We start from the raw sequence: 22,632 nt of genomic DNA on the forward strand, positions 1-22,632 counted from the left end.
TGTTACAGAATATTGAATAGAGTTTCCTGTGCTATACAGTAGGTCCTTGTGATTATCTGTTTTATATATAGTAGTGTATATATGTTAATCCCAAATCCCTAATTTATCCCTCCCTCCCATCTTTCCCCTTTGGTAACCATAACTTTGTTTTCTAAGTCTGTGAGTCTATTTCTGTTCTGTAAATAAGTTCATTTGTATCATTTTTTTAGATTCCACATATAAGTGATATTGTATGATATTTGTCTTGTCTGACTTACTTCACTTAGTGTGATAATCTCTGGGGTCCATCCATGTTGCTGCAAATGGCATTATTTCATTCTTTTTATGGCTGAGTAATATTCCATTGTATATATGTATCACATCTTCTTTATCCATTCCTCTGTTGATGGATATTTAAGTTGCTTCCATGTCATGGCTATGGTGAATAGTGCTGCAATGAACATTGGGGTGCATGCATCTTTTTGAATTATGGTTTTCTCCAGATATATGCCCAGGAGTGGGATTGCTGGATCATATGGTAGCTCTATGTTTAGTTTTTTAAGGAACCTCCATACTGTTCTCCATAGTGGCTGCACCAAATTACATTCCCACCAGCAGTGTAGGAGGGTTCCTCTTCTCCACACCCACTCCAGCATTTATTGTTTGTAGACTTTTCGATGATGGCCATTCTGACTGGTGTGAGGTGATACCTCATTGTAGTTTTGATTTGCATTTCTCTAATAATTAGTGATGTTGAGCATCTTTTCATGTGCTTTTTGGCCATCTGTATGTTGAAGACACTACGTCCTAGAGTGGTGTGTTACACAGCAAACAATGACCCAAACTCTTGTGTATGAAGAGCTACTTCCCTTCACACTACCATTGCCCTGTTTTCTTATGCACTGGCCAGTTCTCATCCCATTTTAAGGCAGCACATGCATTTTAGAAATTGTGGAACAACTACTTTTGCTCCCATATCTCCTCTGTTCTCAAATATCAGCTTCAAAATGTGGGCAGCATTACTGGCTAGTGGGGGAGAACATGCGCTGACTAGCTGTTGACTTTGATCAAATTCCTCCACGTCTCTGAGGCTGTAAAAATAATATTGCTAATGACTCCCTCACAGAGATGAACTAAAAGACAGCTAATAAGACACTTAGCATGCTACTTGGCATGTGTCAAGCATCCAGTGAATGGTGTTTATCAGAGGCCGGAGGACAGGCCAGGAGACAGCTCCTACTGGCGACAAGTCCCTTGTCCCACTCTTCCCATATTAGCAAAGACATGGAAAGCAGGGGTCAGACTTTCATGGTTCCAGAGCGATGCCAGAGCTTCCTGGGAAAGAACAGCTGCTGCTTGTTATTTTTGTTGATAAAGAGGGAGGATGGAGGTTTGACATGAAGGCAGTCCTATGAACCCCTGCACTGCCTCTAACTGCCTTGGGAAATGCATATTTTGGGGATATGCAGACTCACCCCCCAAACAGAAAGAACATCATGAGAGCCCGAGAAGGCAGGGACTGACTCTCATTAATCACTACTATATCCTCCGAATTTGGCATGTAGTTGGTATAATTTCTGAGAACGCACAAGATTGTTTTCCTGTTTTGCTCACAGCTGTATTTCCAGCACATAGTAGGTGCTGAGGAAATATATGTTGCGTGAATGAATGTGAGGATGCATGAACGTTGTACTGCCTGCAGACGACACGGTGAGTTGCCTATCCCCAGCCATTCCCTCGTTTTTCCTTGCTAATGATATCTTGACATGATTCAGGTAGCAGCGTGTTCCGCAGGGGTGACTCATGACGGGTTTAAGGAAATCAGGGCACTCCTGTTCCTCCTTGCCAGGGATTGGCCTGGGGGGCGGGGGTCACGTGACACAGTTCAGCCAATGAGACTAAGAGAAAAATCTGCTCAGGGGATCATGGGAAAGAGTTGTCTCTAGCACAAAAAGAGAGAAAACTGGAAAAAGAAAATGCCTGCTTCGTCCACATCTTATCGCTTTACTTTTGTAGTTATTGTGCAAGGACATGATTCCTGGAGGGAAGGCAGTCATTCATAAGCAAAACTGAATAAGCCCAAGAATGAGAAACCAACCCTCTGAGGATGACAGTGTGGGAGGTGGGAGCCTGGTGAGATGACCCAAATGAGCTTCTGAGCCTGCCAGGAGCCCTAGGTGACTTGATGTCTGAGATAAATGCACATCTTTGGTGTGTCGGCAGATATTCTGTTACTTTCAGCCAAAGTATCTTGCATTAACTCATTGTGCTGTCATGATATTGTTATGGGCTGAACTGTGTTCACCCCCAAATTCATATGTCGAAGTCCTAACCCCTGTACCTGAGAATGTGACAGCATTGGAGGTGGAGCCTTTAAAGAGGTGATTAAGTTAAAGTGAGGCCATTAGGGTGGGCCCTCATCCAAACTGACTGGTATCCTTATAAGAGGAAAAGTGGACACACAGAGACACCAGGGCTGTACATATCCAGAGGGAGGACCATGTAAGGACACAGTGAGAAGACTGTCTACAAGTTAAGGAGATGTCTCAGAAGAGACCAACCCTGCCGGCACCTGTATTATGGACTTCGCAGCCTCTGGAACTGGGAAAATTACTTTCTGTGCTACTTTGTTATGGCAGCCCTAGAAAATATATAGATCTCTATTGTTATGATCAAGTTATTATCACCATCGTGAAAAAGTCCTTTGTTTCACCATAACATTGTCCCTGAGGAGTAGCTGGGACCTGAATGAAGGGAGCTTGCTCAGTATTCCATAACAAGACAATCATATCAACCCAAGACTGGCCTTCTTCGTCCTCCACCCTTCACTTCACTCGGTAGAAACCTAGCAAACATCCCTCATGCGCTGGAGCTGTGTGGAATTGTCAGAGTATATATTTCGAAGTCAGACTTCCTGGCTTTGCTTCCTAATTCGATCTCTGAGCAGCTGTGTGATCTAAGGCAACCTGGTTGTCTTCCCTGAGTTTTCTCATCCCCAAAACACTGCTAAGAACACGCATCTCATAGAATTATATAAGGCCAGAGCAAGCCAGTACATGCAGAGGGCTTCACCAAGTACTTGACTCAGAGAATATTCTTGATGGATGGGGACCATTTCTCTTCTGAATACACAAAATGGACAAGAAAGGAGAATACGATCATGTTTTCACTTATATAACTTCCGTCTAATCCTCTCAACAAACCCTGTGACAGGGCATCGCAACCTGTTTTGAGAATAAAGTGAGGTTCAGAGGAGTCATGTGACAAATCACAGTTTTAGATCCTAGGGGCTGAGATTCCAGCCCAGGCCTTCTGATGCCCATAAGCCCTGAGCTCTTTTCTTCTGCACCAGAGATGCCGCGCTTGGTAGTGTAATTTTTTCCCAAGCACTCAATGTATGCCAGACATTCTCCTTTAATCCTCACAAGGACTCAGCGTTCACAACCTAGGAATAAATAACCCTGACATGGTTACACGTGTTTACACCAGACAGCAGAATAAACTGGCAAGCTATTGTGGGACTGAATGGAAAATGTGGATCAAAGGGAAGTGCCTTCAGAGACAGCAGGGAAGAAAGGCCAACATTAACTGTTCGGGGACGAGGGCTTTTGCTAGACCCTTGACTTTGAATAACCTTGAGATTTTAATATTGTTATACCTCTGTTTTACAGATAAGGAAATGGAGGCTCAAAGAGGGTAAGTAACATACCCCAGACACAGAAAAGGGAGGAACGTGAATCTGGTATTAACGCAAACATGTAGCATCTTCCCCTGGACCAGGGCTTCTTAACCAGGGCCTGCTGTGCAAAGTAGAGTACTCTGGAGAAGTTTTAAGACTACTGAGGGCTGGGCTGCACCTTCAGAGACTCTGAATGGGTGGGTCTGGAGTGGGGCCCAGCACGGGTATTGCTAAAGCTCCCACCAGGTGATTGGAATGTGCAGCCAGGGTGGAGCAAAGCCAGGCCACGCTGCTCTCAGGACTGAGCTCTGCGATCCTGGAACAGTCTGGGCCCAGCCCTGATACTACTAGACCCAGCTGGCTGCATAAAGGCCAGCTTTTCTCACTCCACCCAGAGAGGGAACAGCTGGTTCTTTCTTAAAGCAGCATGAGCGAAGGTGAGGCCAGTAATTCATCACCCAACATTCATAGCAAGTTGAATATGGATTTTAGGCAATGGCATCACCTCGAGATTCATGAATGTAGGGGAACCTTAAAATCAAATACAGGCATACTATCTCCCTCTTGATGGGCCAGAAAGTTGGAGCTGAAGTTTGTTTTTTTACTATTCCTTGTAGTTCCTGAGTAGAGTTTTTGGTTCCCTGAATTTATTGTTTAAATGGGTACATGAAACATTTTATGTTTACTTCTCCAAAAAATGAAGTATAATTAAGTTGCTCTTTACATGTGATTTTTTTTCTTTGAGTGGTGGGGAGGGTGGTGAGGAAGCTCAGGGACCTTTATTCACAACAAAACAAAACAAAACAAAACAGTACTTTCCCTCTCTGGCAAACTGAGTTCCCATGCTGCGCAGTAGGGATTCACGTGATTGATGCACCCTGGGCTGTCCTAATCCAGGTGTCCTAAGCAGAATGCACCGCTAAATGATCCCACCTGTTGTTTTTTTAAAATTTTTATTGGAGCAGAGTTGATTTACCATGTTGTGTTAGTTTCAGGTGTACAGCAAAGTGAATCAGTTACACATATACTAATATCCACTCTTTTTTAGATTCTTTTTCCATATAGGCCATTACAGAGTATTGAGTAGAGTTCCATGTGCTATACAGCAGGTCCTTATTAGTTATCTATTTTATATAGAGTAGTGTGTATGCATCAATCCCAATCTTCCAATTTATCCCTCCCCCGCCACCCCGCCCCCCGGATCCTGTCAGCTTAAACACAGCAAGAAACTCGCTTTTCTTGATTCAACCAAAAGTGGAAGTGGAAAGGGAGAGTTGAGGACACAATCAGAGAATTAAAGATTAACAGGGACACGTGGCTGGGGAATTGACCGTTGACCAAACATAAATAACGCCAGTGCAGCTTCCCGCCACCGTATGCACGAAGAGATCCCAGGCCCTCGGAGAGCGGAGAGCGGAGAGCAGAAAGCAAAGGGAGAAACGAGTGGCATCAGAAGGGAAGGAGATGTAAAGGAAGCTGCAGGAGAGCAGGACGGGAAGGCAAGGAGGGGCCAGGAGCAGTCGCCTTGAACACAGAGGAGCATCTGTTCACTGTTAATACCACTGTTGCTCATCGCCCTGCACGATGGATATAATATTTGGCAGAAATAAGAAGGAACAACTGGAGCCTCTGAGGGCCAGAGTGACAGGTAAGCGTTTTCTATAAGCGATGGGTGCTTATATGTTTAGATGTACACTTTTTTTCTGTTTATAAAAGTAATGTTTATTATAAATTATTTTTGAAAAATCTGGAAAGCGGTATATAGAGGGAAGATGATCCATAATCTAGATATATTCTCTGTGAAAAACTAGTTGTGCTTTTATGCATTATAACAGTTTTCAAGGAGAGAGAGTCGTTCTCACTATTTCCAGGAGAAAAGTCCCGGGACTGCTGCAATTGGCATACAGACAATGGGATTCTTCTGCAAATTGTGCTCCATCCCCAGTGCGTGATATATTTGTAAAAATGTGCGCGTCCTAAGTTAATTTCAAAGTAATAAGAGAATCGCGTGGGAGCGCCCACTGCTGCACATGCGCGCTGGGGGGCATCACGGAGCCCGATGTGATTTCCTAGAAGGTACGATTTCAGGATGCGAGTACCTGCAGAGCCCAGGGTGGGAGCCTCCTCAGGAATCTACGTTTCATGGGTTTTCTCCACCTCTTCTTAGTGGCCACTTTCGTGGGACCATTTTGTTTAGACTCTGCAGGGCAGTAAGTGGATCTGAACTCTCCCGTCCCAGGAGTGAGTGGTGCTGAAACAGGGAGGGGGTTGGCTCAGCCACACCACCGTTTTGGATAGATGCACAGTTTTCACAAGGACAGGACAACAGTGCCCTTTGTGAGGCAAGTCAGATTGGAGCTTCTCAGCTGAGGAATTGCCTTGGGTGGCTTTTGAAAGAAAAAAAAAGGTTTTATGTATATTTTTTCTGATTACAGAGGTAATGTGAAATCTGTATGCGTGTCTGTATTACGCATAAAACTTGGAAGTGCAAATGAGAACACAGAGGGAAATAAAACTCAGCTGTATTTCCACCTCTTAAGCACTATTAATATTTGAGCCTATTTAAGTTTTTAAAAGATACATAAATATAGAGAGTACAAAGATCTATTAATAGATTTTACATATAAATACTTTTTCAAAAAACAAATATACACTTACTGTTAACTTTCTATTTTTATAAAAGGGATCCTTGATGCCTATCCTTTTATTCTCTGGGGTACCACGGACATTTTGCCATTATACCCCTTTACAGCTCATGTTTAGTGACTGCGTGGAAATGCTTGGAAATTTTAGAAAACAAGAATCCTAGGACCTGAGAAGCCAAATGAACCTCTAGATCTAGATCAGCTGCTCTCAGAGGATGGACCCCAGACCTGCAGCATCAGCATCCCCTGGGCTCTTGTTAGAATCACAGATTCCTGGCCTCACTTCAGACCCTCTGAATCAGATACTCCGGAGGTGGGGCCCAGAAACCTGTGTTTTTACAGCCCTCTGGGTGATTCCAAGTGGGGGACCACTGCTGTAAATCAGGCCTCCCTACTGGGCAGGTGTGAAGCCGAGGGCCAGGGAGAAGCAGCAACTTGCCTGAGTCCCGGCGGCCAGCCGAGGATGGGCTCCAGCTTAGGGCAGGCCTCCAGCCCCGGGTCACGTCTAATCAGCTGGTCAGCGTCCGCTGGCAGACAGCTCACTAAACACTGTGCCTGTGTGGACACGTCTGCCCCGGGGGGCCAGGCCAAGGCTCTGGCTTCACGTCCAGCTGTGCATTCTTGGCTCTGAGGCTTCTCTGGCGAGTTACTTAAGCATTTTCTGACTCAGTTTCCTCTCACGTCTAATAAAGTTAACATGTACCTACCACATGAGATTGCCGCAATGACTAAATGATTTAATCTATTAAAACACATAGTGCTCAATAAATGGTCTTCTTATTATGTCTAGGACTTTAATATATGCTCAGATTCATCTCTCCCTGCTCTGCCTCAACCCGCTCCTTCTGTGTCCTGGGTCTCTGTGAATAATCCCACCCAAGGCAAGAGACTCGGCTGCAGTTTTTGCGTGTTCCCCTCCCCTTCCCCATACATTTAGTCAAACTCTAAGTCCCTTTGTTCCATTGGTTTCTCTCCATCCCCACTGCTGCTACCCTGTTCCTCTCTCTGGCCTTTCCACCTCCCTCTGGCTCCTCCCGTCCACACTCCACACCATAGCCAGAAATAACTTTCGAAACCCCCAAATCTGATCACATTCCGTTAGTATGAGAAGAGGCAGATCCTTAGAGACAGACCGTGGATTAGTGGTTGCTAGGGGCTGAGCGGGGGATGGGGATTGCCTGCTAATGAGAACAGGGCTTCTTTCTGGGATGATGGAAATGTTCTGGAGTTAGTGGTGATAGTTGCACAGCATTGTAAATGTTCATTAAAAAATAATAACCCTGAACTGTACACTTTGAAATGGTGCATTTTATGTTATGTGAATTTTATCTCAATTTTTAAAATCGCAAAAAAAAAAAAAAAATCTGATCCTATTTTCCCTGTTATAACCATCGAAGGTGTCCCATTCTTCTGGGCACCAAATCAAAGCTTGGTGTGGTCTTGTTGACCTTGGTCTCTTGGCCCTACTTAACTCTCCAGCCGCAATATTTATGATGTCCTCGCTTGAAAGTTACAGGCCAGCTCTTACTAAACAACTTGCACATCTCCTGATCTTTGAATTGGTCTTTGATCTCTGGGTTCGGGTTTCTCCAGAGATAAGAGTTCAGGTGTAAGTCGTTTATTTGGGATGTGCTTCCCAAGGAACACTGGGAGGGAAGCCAATGAAGAAGACATTGTCAAGCCATTGACCACCAGGAATCATTGGAGCCAAATCCTCTGGACAAAGCATAAAATATGCCTTGCATTGTGTCAGCCGAGGGCAAGGAAGCGGTGGCCTTTGACCCATAGCATCCCATCCATCTTTGGGTGAGAGCAGCTTTCATGGGCATTAACTCTCCAGTGAGCTTCCAGCTCATCCACGCGTGGGCAGAGCTGCTGCACAGTGAGAACAAAGCCCTCAGGTGGAGAGCTGTAGGTATTTGCAGAAAGCAGCCTTCAGGGAGAAGTGAACGCCAAGGGGACAGGGGTGGGACCCCAACAGCACCTGCAATGCTGTCCAATGGCAATATAACGCCTGCTCATGTGTAATTTAAAATTTTCTAATAGCCGCATTCAAAGAAATACAAAGAAACAGATGAAATTAATTTTAATAGTATATTTTATTTAATACCACATATCCAGGATGTTATCAGACCAACATGTAATTAATATTTTTAAACTGCTAATGAGATGTTTTACATTTCTTTTTCATACTAAGTCTTTGCAATGTGGTGTGTGTTTCACATTTACTGCACATCTCAGTTGGGACTAGCCACGTTTCCAGTGCCCAGTTGCCACTCGGGGGTGGTGGCTACCACATTGGACAGCACAGCTCTAGAATGTTCTCTCCTCAGGCCTTTGCAAGGCAAACACTTACTCTCCCTCAAAACTCAACCAGGTCGCCTCCTCAGGAAACATTCCTCACCCTCCTGCTATCACCCAATTTCAGGGTGGAGTTCTGTTCCACGCAGCACCCTTGCTGAGTCTGTTGCCTTGCCTTTAGCACAGTGTATTTTGAGTGTTTTCCTTTGTTTTTGTCTTTTAATGGATGGGGAGCAACTTGGAGACAGGGATGATGCCTGTTCATCTTGGTATCCTCAGCGCTAGCACAATGCCAGACATATTCTTTCTGGAAATGAACGGATGCAGCAAGTGGTACTGGGGCTGTGTGGCCACTTCTTTTAGCTTTTTGGTTTAGGTGCAGAACTGGAAACTAAATGTTCTTTCTCTCACCAGGCAGGATTCCAGCATGGCTGCAGGGGACCCTGCTCCGCAATGGGCCTGGGATGCACACAGTGGGCGAGACCAGATACAACCACTGGTTCGATGGCCTGGCCTTGCTCCACAGCTTCACAATCAGAGACGGTAAGAGCACCGTGTGATTTGCCATAGCTGCCGTAACAAATGACCAGCAATGGAGTAGCTTAAAGTAACACATATTTAATTCTCTTACAGTTCTGGAAGTCGGAAGTCTAAAATGTATTTCCCTGGGCTAAAATCAAGGTGTCGGCAGGGCTGTATTCCTTCTGGAGGCTCCAGGGAGAGAATCCGTTTCCTTGCTTTTCCTAGCTTCTAGAAGTCACTTGCATCCCTTGGCTTGTGGCCCCATCTTCATCTTCAAAGCCAGCAGCATACCATCTTGTGGTCTCTCTCTTTCTCTCTCTGTCTCTCTGCTTCTATCATCACATCCCTTTCTCTGAGTCTGACTCTCCTGTCTCTCTCTCTCTCTCTTTTTGAAAATATTTATTTATTTAGGCTGCTCAGGGCCTTAGTTGTGGCACACAGGATCTTCATTGCCGCATGCAGACTTCTTAGTTGCGGCATGTGGACTCTTAGTTGCAGCATGCAAACTCTTAGTTGTGGCACGCATGTGTGGAGTCTTACCCACTGGACCACCAGGGAAGTCCCCTGTCTCCCTCTTATAAAAGTTTTTGTAATTACTCTAGGCTCACTCAGATAATCCAGGATAAACACCCACTTCAAGATCCTTAACCGAATCACGTCTATAAAGTCTCTACTGCCCTGTAAAGTAACATATTCAGAGGTTCCAGGGATTGGGATGTGGACATCTTGGGAAGCCATTATTCAGCCCACCACAAGCACAAACCTCCCTGGAAAGGTGGCCAGGGTTGTTTTTCAGCGAGTTCAACCGGAAAAATAATATGCATTCTCAGTAAGGTGGGCAGGGACAGGTGGGAGTTTACAGGCTTTGGAATCAGACACACATCAAATTAAAATAGGAGCGTAGAGCTGAAAAGAACAAAGTGAGCATATTGCAAACCAGGCAGGGAGAGCCAGGTCAGTCACATCCCTGAGAAGACACTGAACACAGAGCAGAAGGTAGGAAGTGCCGCAACTAAAGTGAAATTCCGAGTTCAGATGACTGACTCAGGAGGTGAATTGTCTACTCTCTGCTATTGGTCATTGAGCTGATTTATGTCACAAAGTACAAGCCGGGTTCTTAAAAGGTCTGGAATGGGTTCTGGGAGGCTTCAGCAGGCTCAGGGCCATGTGGTAGGGTTCAGCGTGGTGAGAGTTTACTCTGACCCCTGTGTTCCAGCTTGGGCAAGCTGCAGCCACTCCACCTCCCTGGGCCTCAGTTTCCTCATCAGTTAAAGGAGCTTGATCGTTCTCCCTGGAAAGCTTTTGTGATGATCAGAAGTACTAGGTGTCCAGCAAGGATTTGATGCCTGGTAGATGCTCAGTTGATTAAAAACCACCATCCTAGGACCTCCCTGGTGGCGCAATGGTTAAGAATCTGCCTGCCAATGCAGGGGACATGGGTTTGAGCCCTGGTCGTGGAAGATCCCACATGCCGTGGAGCACGCCTAAAGCCCATGCTCCGCAACAAGAGAAGCCACCGCAGTCAGATGCCCGCGCACTGAGACGAAGAGTAGCCCCCACTAGCCACAACTAGAGAAAGCCCGCGCGCAGCAGCGAAGACCCAACATGGCCAAAAAATAAGTAAATAAATTTATTGAAAAGTAAAATAAAATAAAACCCACCATCACTGTTGCTGGGTTTGAATCCCAGCTCCACCATGCTAACTAACACATACCTAAGCTGTGTGACTTGGCCAAAGTTACTGACCCTATCTGTGTCTCAGTCTCCCCATCTGTAAAATGGGGCTATTAGTAGCATGTCCCGTAGAATTGATGTGGAATTTAAATAAATTAATATGTGTGAGGGGCTTTGTATAATGCCCGGCTCATCATATGTGCTGCATAAGCGTTAGCTATAATTTTCACATAACTGTCATCTCTTTCAAGCTAGTCGGCAATTATTTTTTGAGTGCGGACTCCGCCAGCGACTTGGTCTAGCATTTCATGAACAGACACCGTGTGTGAATGCCATGAGCTCCGAGTTTGCAAAAACTCACAGTTTTTACTGTGACTCAGTTACAGGCTGGGTAGTTCCACATTTCCCAACAGCCTTGAGCCTTAACAGTCCCCTCTTTTCCTAAACAGAAGTTCCCAGTGATTCTTGGGGACAGAAGTGCTGTTCTGGATGAGGTGCCTGAGAGGCTTCCCTTCTCTGAGGCCCTGCCTCACCCGCTGCCAGGTTCTTCATGGTCCATTTCCGAGCTCACATTCATGTGTGGGGGGGGTACTCTTGTCTCCTTGCACATGTGACACTGAAACTTTAGGGAGGTTAGGTGACTGATCCAAAGTCACTGATGTAGGGCTGGGATCTGAACTTGTCTGGAGTTCGTTTGCAGCTTTCTCTCCTGTCCTCAGCCCAGCACACACGCGCGCACACACACACACACACACACACACACACACACACACATACCTCTGAGAAATGGCAGATGCTTAAATGGTATCCTTCAGTAGAGAATCCAGGGACAAGGGAACCAGCAGGAGGTGACCGAGCCCTAGCCGTCTTACAGAAGTATGGCTGCTGTCCACCAAAATCCTTGAGTGGGCTAAATGCGCCAGTGACCAAAGTTATCCCATACTATTTAGACTTTCTAAAAGCTTCTAGTAGGTTTTCAAACTAAAAGGTTACTGTCAGAGGCACGTACGTAGCTGTTTCCTGTTCTTTTCTGAGATGGCCAGTCAGGTGCAACCACAAGAGGAGACACAGAGAGACTCAGGAAAATCAAGATTATTCTACCCACAGGTGCTGGACACAGGAGGCGAGTCACGCAGGGCACATGGGAAAGCCACCAGGGTGGACAGGAGACAGAAGACAGGAGCGGGGTGAACTCTGAGACTGAGGCCTTTATTGGGGTTTCTGAGGGCAAGGCAGGAAAGGGCAGAGTGAACAGCCTAGGACTGGCTAGGTGAACAATTCAGTGAACTTTGGGCTGTAGGGATGGTCCCTAGTAGCCTGGTACCTGGTCCTGGGCTGGTTAAGGCGGAGGGACATTGTCTCCGGCGGCGTATGGACCAGATGGAGGATTGGTTAGTTTGCATATCAAAGCATACTGGGCTCTTTCCTGCCTCTAAGAATTGTCTGGTCCAGGGAGACCCAGTCTTGTTCCAGCCAGAAAGTTTTTTTAAGGTGTGAAAACATCATAATATGCAGAAATTTTTAAATATATACAATAAAGCAGCATGAAAGACAGTTCTGTTCATAATCTGGAATTGGCTAGAAAGTGGGAGGAATGGAGACTATAGCCAATTACTCGCCCTCCCCTGCCTGTCCTGCTCTTGAACCTGGGCGTGTGTCAAGGGTGTGTGGCCCCATTCTGCTTTGCAATGATCAGTGCGCCGTTCTCCAGCCTAGGGCGGAGGCCCCAGAGTGCAGGGTCCCTGTTCAGGTTGTTGTATCTTCATCACTTAGCACAGGGTCTGGCCCACAGGGGCACTTAGGAACTCTGTGGAGCTGAAATGACACAAGCAAGGTGAAGATGTTTTGGTAGAAGGAGGCAATACTTCCCCAGTCCATCTCTTCAATACTTGCTACAGGGAGTGCTTGCTGGCCATTGGCCTAAGTGGTTCATGGCCATCCACGACTCAGCCCTCACTGCAGCTCCTGGGGAAGGGACCACTGTTACTATCTTGATTTTACAGATGGCCATCTAAGGCCCAGAGTAGCCAAAGAACTTACCCAAATGCACACAGCTAAGAAGCAGTGGTAGTCAGTTATAAACTCAATGCTCTTTAAATCCAGAATCCTAAGTCCTAAGCATTATGCAATTCTGCCCCCATTCCCCACTCCTGCCAGCTACCATCTCTCCCCAACTCTCCAGCCTAATCCTCCCGAGGCTGCCAGATTGCCAGTGTTGGTGTAGCACAGCCTGGCGTCGTCTCTCCTCTCCTCTTGAACTCTCAATGGCTCCCTAGTGTTTAACAGTGGAAATATAAACCAAAAATGTTAAGTACCACCATACACAATTTAAGAGGACAGTGCAATCAGGGTTCTCTGATTTGCACATAACACAAAGCCAGTATTTATCAAAAGGTGGTTTGTGGGCTTCCTGCATCAGAATCCCCCAGGATGCTCATTTAGGTTGTGAATCCTGAGACCGTACCCAGGGCTTGAAGCGTAGGGATAGAGCATCTATGTTTCCAACACGTTTCCCAGATGACCCCAAGCACACTGGTGGTTTGGGACTTGGGCCTCCATGATTTTTTAAAAGTACCAGGTGGTTCTAGTAGACAGCTAGCATGGAGAATGGAAATTAGTGCCAAACCAGGAAGAAAGGACTGGAGTAAGAAAGCAAAAGACAGGAAAATGACTCATAGCCTTCAGCAGAAGTCACTAGAAGATAATGCTTTAACAAACTAAAAAAGATTTGAATAAAAAAGGCAGAGTGGAGATGGGGAAGCCGGGTGAAGGGTGTACAGGAGCGCTCTTTTCTGTAAGTCTAAAATTCTTTCAAAATGGAAAATTTTTATAAAGCAGGCATGGAGATGAGTCAACCCAGGTCCCTCTTAGCAGCACATTTGATACTTTTCCAAGAAGAGGCAAAGTCGGTGTCCCGTGAGGATTTGAACGTGTGAATTCCAAGAGTCAGAGTCACAGAGATGTTTTTTTTAAACTGGAGTGTAGTTGATTTACAGTGTTGTGTTAGTTTCTGCTGTACAGCATAGTGAATCAGTTATACATATTCATATGTCCACTCTTTTTTAGATTCTTTTCCCATATAGGTCATTACAGAGCATTGAGTAGAGTTCCCTGTGCTGTACAGTAGGTCCTTATTAGTTATCTGCTTTATACATAGTAGTGTGTATATGTCAATCCTAATCTTCCAATTCATCCCTCCCCCACTTTCCCCCTGGTAACCATAAGTTTGTTTTTTTTATATCTGTGACTCGATTTCTGTCTTGTAAATAAGTTCATTTGTATCATCTTTTTAGATTCCACATATAAGTGATATCATACAATATTTCTCTTTCTCTGTCTGACTTACTTCACTCAGTATGACAATCTCCAGGTCCATCCATGTGGCTGCACATGGCATTATTTCGTTCTTTTTTATGGCTGAGTAATATTCCATTTGTGTGTGTGTGTGTGTGTGTGTGTGTGTGTGTGTGTGTGTGTGTGTATACCACATCTTTATCCATTCCTCTGTCAGTGGACATTTAGCTTGCTTCCATGTCTTGCCTATTGTGAATAGTGCTGCAGTGAACATTGGGGTGCATGTATCTTTTTGAATGATGGTTTTCTCCAGATATACGCCCAGGAGTGGGATTGCTGGATCATATGGTAGCTCTATTTTTAGTTTTTTAAGGAACCTCCATTCTGTTCTCCATAATGGTTATACCAATTTACATTCCCACCAACAGCAGAGTCACAGAGATTTAGAGGCACAAAGCCTCTCCAAAACTGACTTTTTCAACTGTTGTAGCTCCAATGTAGTCTTTTGGAAAGTTTGCTTTAAATTTTTTTTAATTAAAAAAAATATATATGTATATCTCCTGCCCCACCAAATAATAACACTTGACCCAGTTCTGGAAGATCCCAGGCGGGAACACGTCTGTTTACTTGTGTCCCTTTAGAAGGAATGTGGTTAATTGGGCTCCCGAGAACAGGGTGCTAGAGAACGCTCCATGCCTCCTTCTTTAATCTCAACCTCAAAGTAAGTGTCGGCCTTGAGTAATTCCAGAGACACATTTCCCCATGGCCCTCTGAGTGCTCCCTGCTCTGGGACTGGTTGTTTGTAGGATATGGGCTGCCTGTTGACGACCAGCCTGGGCTGGGTGTTTGTTTCATATGAACAGAATTCAGCATTTTAGGCAAAGCACATTAGCCAGTACCTATGGGTGGCAGCCCTCAGAGAGAGTAACCATGAAGGGCAGACTGGCTCAAGGGGAGACCAGAGTGGCCTTAAAGCTGGTCCTGTGTAGCATGAAGACCAGTAGGTGTGGCCTCACCAGCCCCCAGGTGAGTCTTCCTGCCTCCAGGATTTTGGAGAATTCAGAACTGCAGCCATAACTTATCACGTGCATGCTAAGCGCCAGGGAGCCAAACTCCTTCTATCGTCCCATCTCATTTAAAACTGCCAACCCTAGTTGGGGAGGACTGTATGATCCCCAGCTTCCCGTTGAAGAAACTGAGGTTCAGTGACAAAGGGACTCACCCAAGGTCACATGGCTTGGATGGGGACTTGCCCAGAGCCAAAGCCTTGCCCCAGCTACCTACTATATCTGACTAGCATATGTAGCTTTTTATTGAGCACCTACTATGTGCTAAGTGCTTTACAGGCCTTAACTGTTATAGCAGCTCTGTGAGGAAGGTGTCAGGGTTCTCATGTCAGAGCAGAGGGGACTGAGGCTTGCCTTTGACACAAGGTCAATTGCATAGCCGGTAGATGATGGAGCAAGGATTCATATCCATGTGGAGACTCGAACCTACTTGGGGTGGAGATCTTGCCTGTCCCACTCACCATTACATACTCACATCCTGGCCCATCCAGATGTTTAACAAATAGTGATCAAATGCGTGAACCCCGGGCCCAGATAGTCTCAGAGCCCTTGCTCCTAACCATTCCTCCATGTTCCTTTCCGCTGCCCCAGGGACAAAGCTCCCCCCACCAAATATCTCAGAGATACTGATGTACAGTAGCCACCCCTGAAAAGATGCTTGCAAAGAGGACAGATGATTATCTGACACACAGTTTACCTCCTGAAGACTGGAGAAAGCACCAGAAGGTCTTTCATGGTCTCTTCTAATTTTATCATGACGAGTGTTACCATTATTGTTGCTATTGCCACTTAAATGCACAGGTTGGAGTCATCACTGCTGAAACGTACACTCACATCCTTTGGAAACAGAGGTGAAAACGCAACCCTGAGGGCAAAACTAACCAAGACTGTTGGAAGTCAAGATAGTGGTTCCCCTGCAGGGTTGGGATCGGGGAGGCTAGTACAGGATGAGATATGAGCGGCCTTCCCAAAGACTGCTCACATTCTGTTTCTTGATCAGGAAGTAGTTTATATGGGTAGGTTTAGTTTGTGAAACTTCACCAAACCATACAGTTATGGTAGCATATTTCTATAGGTATATTTTTAATAACAAGGAACAGATAGAATGGTCAATTGACGTGGTCGCTGTGTCAGGATCTTCCAGTTGCCAGCTTTTGAGTCCAGTTTACCACTCGCTAGCTGTGTGGCTTAAGGCAAGGTACTTAACCTCTCTGTGCCTCAACTTATTAGCTGGGAAATGGGCTTGCAGGGTCGTGAGTGCCCAAGCCCTTTGCCCTTCATTTTGTAAGAAATCTGAAACCTTCAAGCATTGTTTAAATTTTGTTTTATTTGGCTGTTAATTAGCAAATGACATTAAGTTGATTTTTTTTTCCCTAAAGAATACTTTTCTAGTTAGAGTCTTCTACACACTTCTTATGTTCAGAGGATTAAACCAGATAATACACATAAAGTGCCCTCACAGTGATTAGCACACACATGCTCAATAAATGTTAGCTCTTAGTTTCATTTCCTCTCCTGAAAATATAAAAAGGCCCTGGGCAGGAATTTCTTGGGATTCAGTCTCTCCTTGAAGCCCATCATTGTGACAGTGGATACATGAAGGGCATTTCTCTGATGAACCTCTTTTTTATGGGAACAAACTGTCAGTATATCCTGGGTCCTACTTTTTTGCATGTTATCATTGTACCAACCCTGGAAGCATAGGTTATACTACAGCAAGGAATGTGTTCTCTAGAGGGGAAAAGTCAACATAATGTCATTTGCTAACTAATGGCAAAATAAAATGAAACAAAAACCCTAGAGGAGGGGCTTCCCTGGTGGCGCAGTGGTTGCGAGTCCGCCTGCCGATTGCAGGGGACGCCGGTTCGTGCCGTGGAGCGGCTGGGCCCGTGAGCCATGGCTGCTGAGCCTGCGCGTCCAGAGCCTGTGCTCCGCAGCGGGAGAGGCCGCAGCAGTGAGAGGCCCGCGTACCACAAAAAAAAAAAAAACCAAAAACAAACCCTAGAGGTTTCAAATGATCCACCCAACCTACAGACAGCCATCCGGAGCAAACGCTGGTTGTTTTGACTGTAAAGGACATTGGAAAGCAGGACTAGATTCAAAATGGACAGTTACTTGGAAAATATGTTTTTGCAGGGGTCCGGATAGGCCACTACAAAGGTCAAAGGCCTCAGTATTCACAGCCCTGAAGACTTAGTAAGGTCCCCACATGACCCCCAGCCTCATCTCATGCCTGCTGCTCCCAAGTGCCTGGTGTTCCAGCCCACACTGACTTAGCCCTTCCAGGAAGTGGGCTGTACTCCCCACCCCTAGGTCTTTGCTTACAGACTTTCTGGGGAGAGTCCATGGGAACACCTGACCCTCTTCCTAGCCCCACCTCCCGGATCTGTTGCAGTTCAATTCTACTCATCCTTCAAGGGCTTTTTCAAGTGCTACCTCCTCTGTGAAGCCTCTCCTGACTCACCCACACCCACAAAAAGTATATGTATCTCTCTCCCTCCATATGTCTCTCCCTTCTTCCCTCTCCCCTCTCTCCCCTTCCCTCCCCCTTCTCTCCCCAGAAGGAACCTGTGAATATATTATGTGCTATTCTACATGGTAAAAGGGTCTTGCAGATGTGATTAAGTTAAGGACGTTGAGATGGGGAGATTGTCCTGGATTATCAGGGTGGGCTCGGTGTAGTCATAAAGGAAAGAGGAAGGCAGGAGGGTCAGAGTCAGAAAAGATGTGACAGCGAATCAGAGCTCAGAGTGATGCAGCCACAAGCCAAGGAATAAAGGCAGCTTCTAGGTTCTCCCCTAGAGCCTCCAGGAGGAACTAGCCTTGCTGACACTTCGATTTTTGCCTTGTAAAACCCATTTCAGACGATGTCTTCCAACACAGTAAGATAACAAATTTGTGTTGTTTTAAGCCACTACATTTATGATCATTTGTAACAGTAGCCATAGGAAATTAATATAGGTCTAGAACCATCTGGTATATTTTCAGGTTGGTCTTGGTGGACTAGTCAAGAGTCCATGCTTTTCTGGAGTGAGTCAGATTCTCTGCAGTGTCATCAACACATGTACTGACCCTCTACTGTGTGCAGAATTGGGTATAAGGGTGCTCCTTGGTTGCAAAGAGATATGAAATGTTACTCCAGGGGCTAAATTGTCAGTGTAGGGCCCCCAGAACTGAACAGGGCCCTGGAGAAACCTAGCCTAAGTACGGGGCCTTCTGGACTAATCCTCCAAATCTGGACCTTACCTGGAAAGATACAAATATGGTGGAAGGGGTGGTTGATGGCCTGGGTCAGCACCTCTCTGGGTGATGCTGGGCAACGGGATGGAACATTTCTGAGCCTCAGTTCCCTCATATGAAGATGGGCCTGGGAACAGGAATACTTACCTGGACATATTGTTGTGAGTCTCAACCTTGCCGAAATGTGTGTGAGAGTTCCCTCCAAATGCTTGTTTTATCTAGCACACACTTTTTTTTTTTTTTTTTTTTTTTGTGTGTTACGCGGGCCTCTCACTGCCGTGGCCTCTCCCGTTGCGGAGCACAGGCTCCCGACGCGCAGGCCCAGCGGCCATGGCTCACGGGCCCAGCCGCTCCGTGGCATGTGGGATCTTCCCAGACCGGGGCACGAACCCACGTCCTCTGCATCGGCAGGCGGACTCCCAACCACTGCGCCACCAGGGAAGCCCTAGCACACACTTTAAAGGGACTGTCCCAGTGAACTCCCTACCCCCTCCCTCCCAACCCACCCCCCCCGCCCCCCGCTGCCCATCAAATCCCTGGAATGGCTGAAATCAACTTCAAAGCCCTGTAAAGGTGTCAGTCTGGGATGATTCTGCTGCTTCTCTTTCAGGTGAAGTCTATTACAGGAGCAAATACCTGAGAAGTGATACCTACAATGCCAATATTGAAGCGAATAGGATTGTGGTGTCAGGATTTGGAACAATGGCCTATCCAGACCCCTGCAAAAACATATTTTCCAAGTAACTGTCCATTTTGAATCTAGTTCTGCTTTCCAATGTCCTTTACAGTCAAAACAACCAGTGTTTGCTCCGGTTGGCTGTCTGTAGGTTGGGTGGAAAATTTCCCGTGATGGCCTTTGACCATATACGCTACGCAGTTTTTGATCACTGACAGCAAGAGAGGCAAAGAGCATCTGACAGATTGTTGGGTATTCTCCCACATAGCTGGTGGGAGAGCACTTTGGAATTATCTTTCAAAATTACAAATGCACATTCCCTTCAGTCCAGAGGGGTACTTGCTTGTGTCTGAAATGACAAATGTACAAGGTTATTCATGGCTGAATTATTTGTTATGATGAGGAACTTAAAATAACTCAAATGATCATCAACAGAGGAGTGGTTAAATAAATCACAGTAACACTACAGGAAAATACCAGGCAGGTGTAAATAAAGGAATGAGGATGCTCTCTATGTTCCAAATGAAAGATTTCCAAGATATACTGTTAAGTGGAAAAAAAAAAAAAAAAAAGCGAAGTGTAGAAAGCATATAATATGCTATACTTTGTGTAAGAAGGCACGGGGAAATCTAGATTTATTTTCGTATGTGCAGAAACTCTGGAAGGATGCATGAGGGAGGTGGGGAACTGATGAGAGGAAGGATGGGGAAATTTTCAGTTGTATACAGTTAAAATCGTCTGGGTTGTGATGCATATGAATGTATTACATACATGTTCAACACTTAAATTGTTGGCCAGGGAATCAGGCCAGCCATCAGTACCTCCTTTCTGATACTCTTTAGACATAGAAGGGTTGTGAAATGTCTTAGGGGTAGACTGGCCCAGAGAGGGAGGCTGGCTTCTACTTTTCCAGAACTGACATCATCTCTCCAGTCTTAGCGTCTAGTGCTGAGTCCGGCACACAGCAAGCGGGGAACTCCCATTCCCTGCTGGGGGAGGAGCCTGGGGGAGGGGAGGGAATGAATTTAAAACTGCAGCCTGTGGGGCCTCCTTGCTGTTACACTGTTTGCCAGTAGGGGGAGCACTAACCAGTACACGAGGTCAGGACTTCCTGCTTTGAGTTTGCCTTCTAATCAAGTGATCAGTTCTTAACTCATAATTAGTTTACTTTTCTTTTTCAAAAATCTAATATCCTGTACAAAGTTGGGTAACCAGGGTGGGCTCACATTCCTGCGCAAAGCAGATTAGCTGTTTTGCTAGTCTTTGGGGGGCCATTATGGGTATGACTATGATTTCTGTAGAGCTTCTTAAAATACTTCAGAACAATCCACCAGGTCTTGATGGCTCTGGTGCAGGAGACTTTGGGATTTGGGTAGCCCAGGGGGGGCTCAGTGGGCAGCCTTGTTGTCTCAGCTGACTCCCTCCTTAGCTGATTGAATGTGGTGGTATTTTTGGGTAACTTGATCTCTGAGTCCTCAGGATTCCTCAAGGAACCCATTAGGACCCAGTACTTTTTCTCCCTTAGTTGAAGTAGAGTGTTTTAAGTGGTGGGAAAATTAAAACCATCTCGAGTAGAACTTTCCAGCTGGGTGGACACAGCCATTGACCCCGTTGACTTGCTTCCTCCCCAGAGCTTTCTCCTACCTGTCCCACACCATCCCTGATTTCACAGACAACTGTCTGATCAACATCATGAAGTGTGGAGAAGACTTCTATGCAACCATGGAGACCAATTACATCAGGAAAATCAATCCCCAGACCCTGGAAACCCTGGAGAAGGTATCAGTAAATCTACAACCAGCCTCAGTTCTTGAGTCAAGAAAGGGACCCCCTGCAGGAGGCCAGGAGCCTGCAGGAACTCACAGAGGAGCCCTCCTCTGATGCCCTTGGGTCTTGGGCTCTCCCATCTCAGCACTTAGCACTAGATTCTAAGCTTCCTTACAGCAGGACTGTGTCCTGTCATCTTTGTGTCTGTATTCATTCCTAGGACTCCCATAACAAAGGAATACAACAGAAATGTATCTTAGGTGGCTTAAGACAACAGAAATGTATCCTCTCACAGTTCTGGAGGCTGGAAGTCTGAAATCAAGGTATCAGCAGGGCCATTCTCTCTCTGAAGTTTCTAGGGGAGGATCCTTCTCTGCCTCTTCCAGCTTCTGGTGGTTGTTCCTTGGTTTATAGGAACAACCAATAATTGTTGTAATCCAATCTCTTGCAAAGCTACAAATCATTGTGTGAAGGCCCATCCTAATCCAGAATGACCTCTTTTTAACTTGATTACATCTACAAAGACCCTATTTCCAAATTTAGGCACCAGGGGTTAGGACTTCAACATATCTTTTTGGAAGATACAATTCAACCCCTAACAGCATCCATACTCCTTGACACTGAGTGGCACCTCAATGGAAATTTGAATGAATGACTATACTGGGCCACCCAGGACTCCCAGCAGCCCTGCCTTGTATTGACCTGAAGAGGGAGGCATTAGGCACAGAGCAAGGGTGCAAAAATCAGTGCCCAAGCAGATACCTTTCCTGGGTAGAATCAAGTCTACATTTTCGTGAAGATCAATAGACCCACTTTCAGTTTTCTTCAGCTGGCAGTTCAAAGCCTGGATGTCTTTGCAATACAATTTAATGATCCCTTGGAAGGAGTGCTTTCCTTAGCTGTGAGATTACGTCCAGCTCCTTTTAGGCTAGGCGGCGTAGGTCCAACTGATGTACGCTTTCCACAGAGCTGCAGAGAGGAATTACTAGGAGAGAACGAGGTATTGCCTGACTTTTGGCTGGAGGAGGTTGTGCTATTCTGGGGGAAGAAGTGCAGGCAGTTGGCTCCCGGGCCACCCCATTGCTGTATGGTTGTGGCCTGTTAGGAGTTGGGATCATTATTGAGCTCCTTAGTCTCTTTTCCCTTTGACCAAATGTTTTTGTAACCTTTCTGTTCCCAGAATAACCCTATGAGAGAGGCCTGGAGATTTATGCCTCTGTGGGATGCAAAAGGGGAGAATTTAAATAGCTTCACCAAAGAAGTGGCCAAGATTAGCCCTAAGGCTGCCTCTCTGCTGGCAAGGCCAGGTGGCAGGGTAGGAACAACTGTCAGAGAAAACACATGTAGCTCACCAAGTCCCCTGCAGCCTATTAGCTGTGGGAGGCCCCCTCGAGGTTACATCAGGTTGCAAGAGGAAACATCTCCTTTAAAGGTGATGTCTGCCTTATTTTCAGATCAGGAGATGTGCAAAAATAACCATCATCTCTCTGAACCTGGAGTCAGTCAGCTTTTCACAGGATTTCACCCTTTCCCCTTTCAAAAACCAGGTGGCTGTCATGTTTTGCAGGTTGATTATCGTAAACATGTGGCTGTAAATCTGGCAACATCACATCCTCATTATGATGACGCTGGAAATGTTCTCAACATTGGTACGTCCATCGTGGACAAGGGGAAGACAAAATATGTGATCTTTAAGATCCCTGCCACAGTATCAGGTGGGTCATTCTGGGGCTGTAATGGAGTACAGACACCAAGGGTGGCTCTTTCGGAAGAGTTCTGATTTTGGTT

The 22,632-nt window shown here is 45.9% G+C and overlaps 1 protein-coding gene across 1 annotated transcript in view; it reads left to right on the plus strand.

The window, feature by feature from the left end:
• The first annotated feature begins 5,182 nt into the window (after window positions 1-5,182).
• The window catches only part of BCO1 (beta-carotene oxygenase 1), a 57,294-nt gene continuing 39,844 nt past the window's right edge, over window positions 5,183-22,632 (plus strand). Inside the window, 5 exon segments of the mRNA XM_032614836.1 lie at window positions 5,183-5,306; window positions 9,019-9,147; window positions 19,012-19,141; window positions 20,709-20,856; window positions 22,412-22,559. Coding sequence (XP_032470727.1) covers window positions 5,243-5,306; window positions 9,019-9,147; window positions 19,012-19,141; window positions 20,709-20,856; window positions 22,412-22,559 — 619 coding nt within the window. The 5' untranslated portion in view covers window positions 5,183-5,242.

The sequence above is a fragment of the Phocoena sinus genome, chromosome 19, assembly GCF_008692025.1.
Source record: "Phocoena sinus isolate mPhoSin1 chromosome 19, mPhoSin1.pri, whole genome shotgun sequence".
Taxonomy (NCBI): Eukaryota; Metazoa; Chordata; class Mammalia; order Artiodactyla; family Phocoenidae; genus Phocoena; species Phocoena sinus.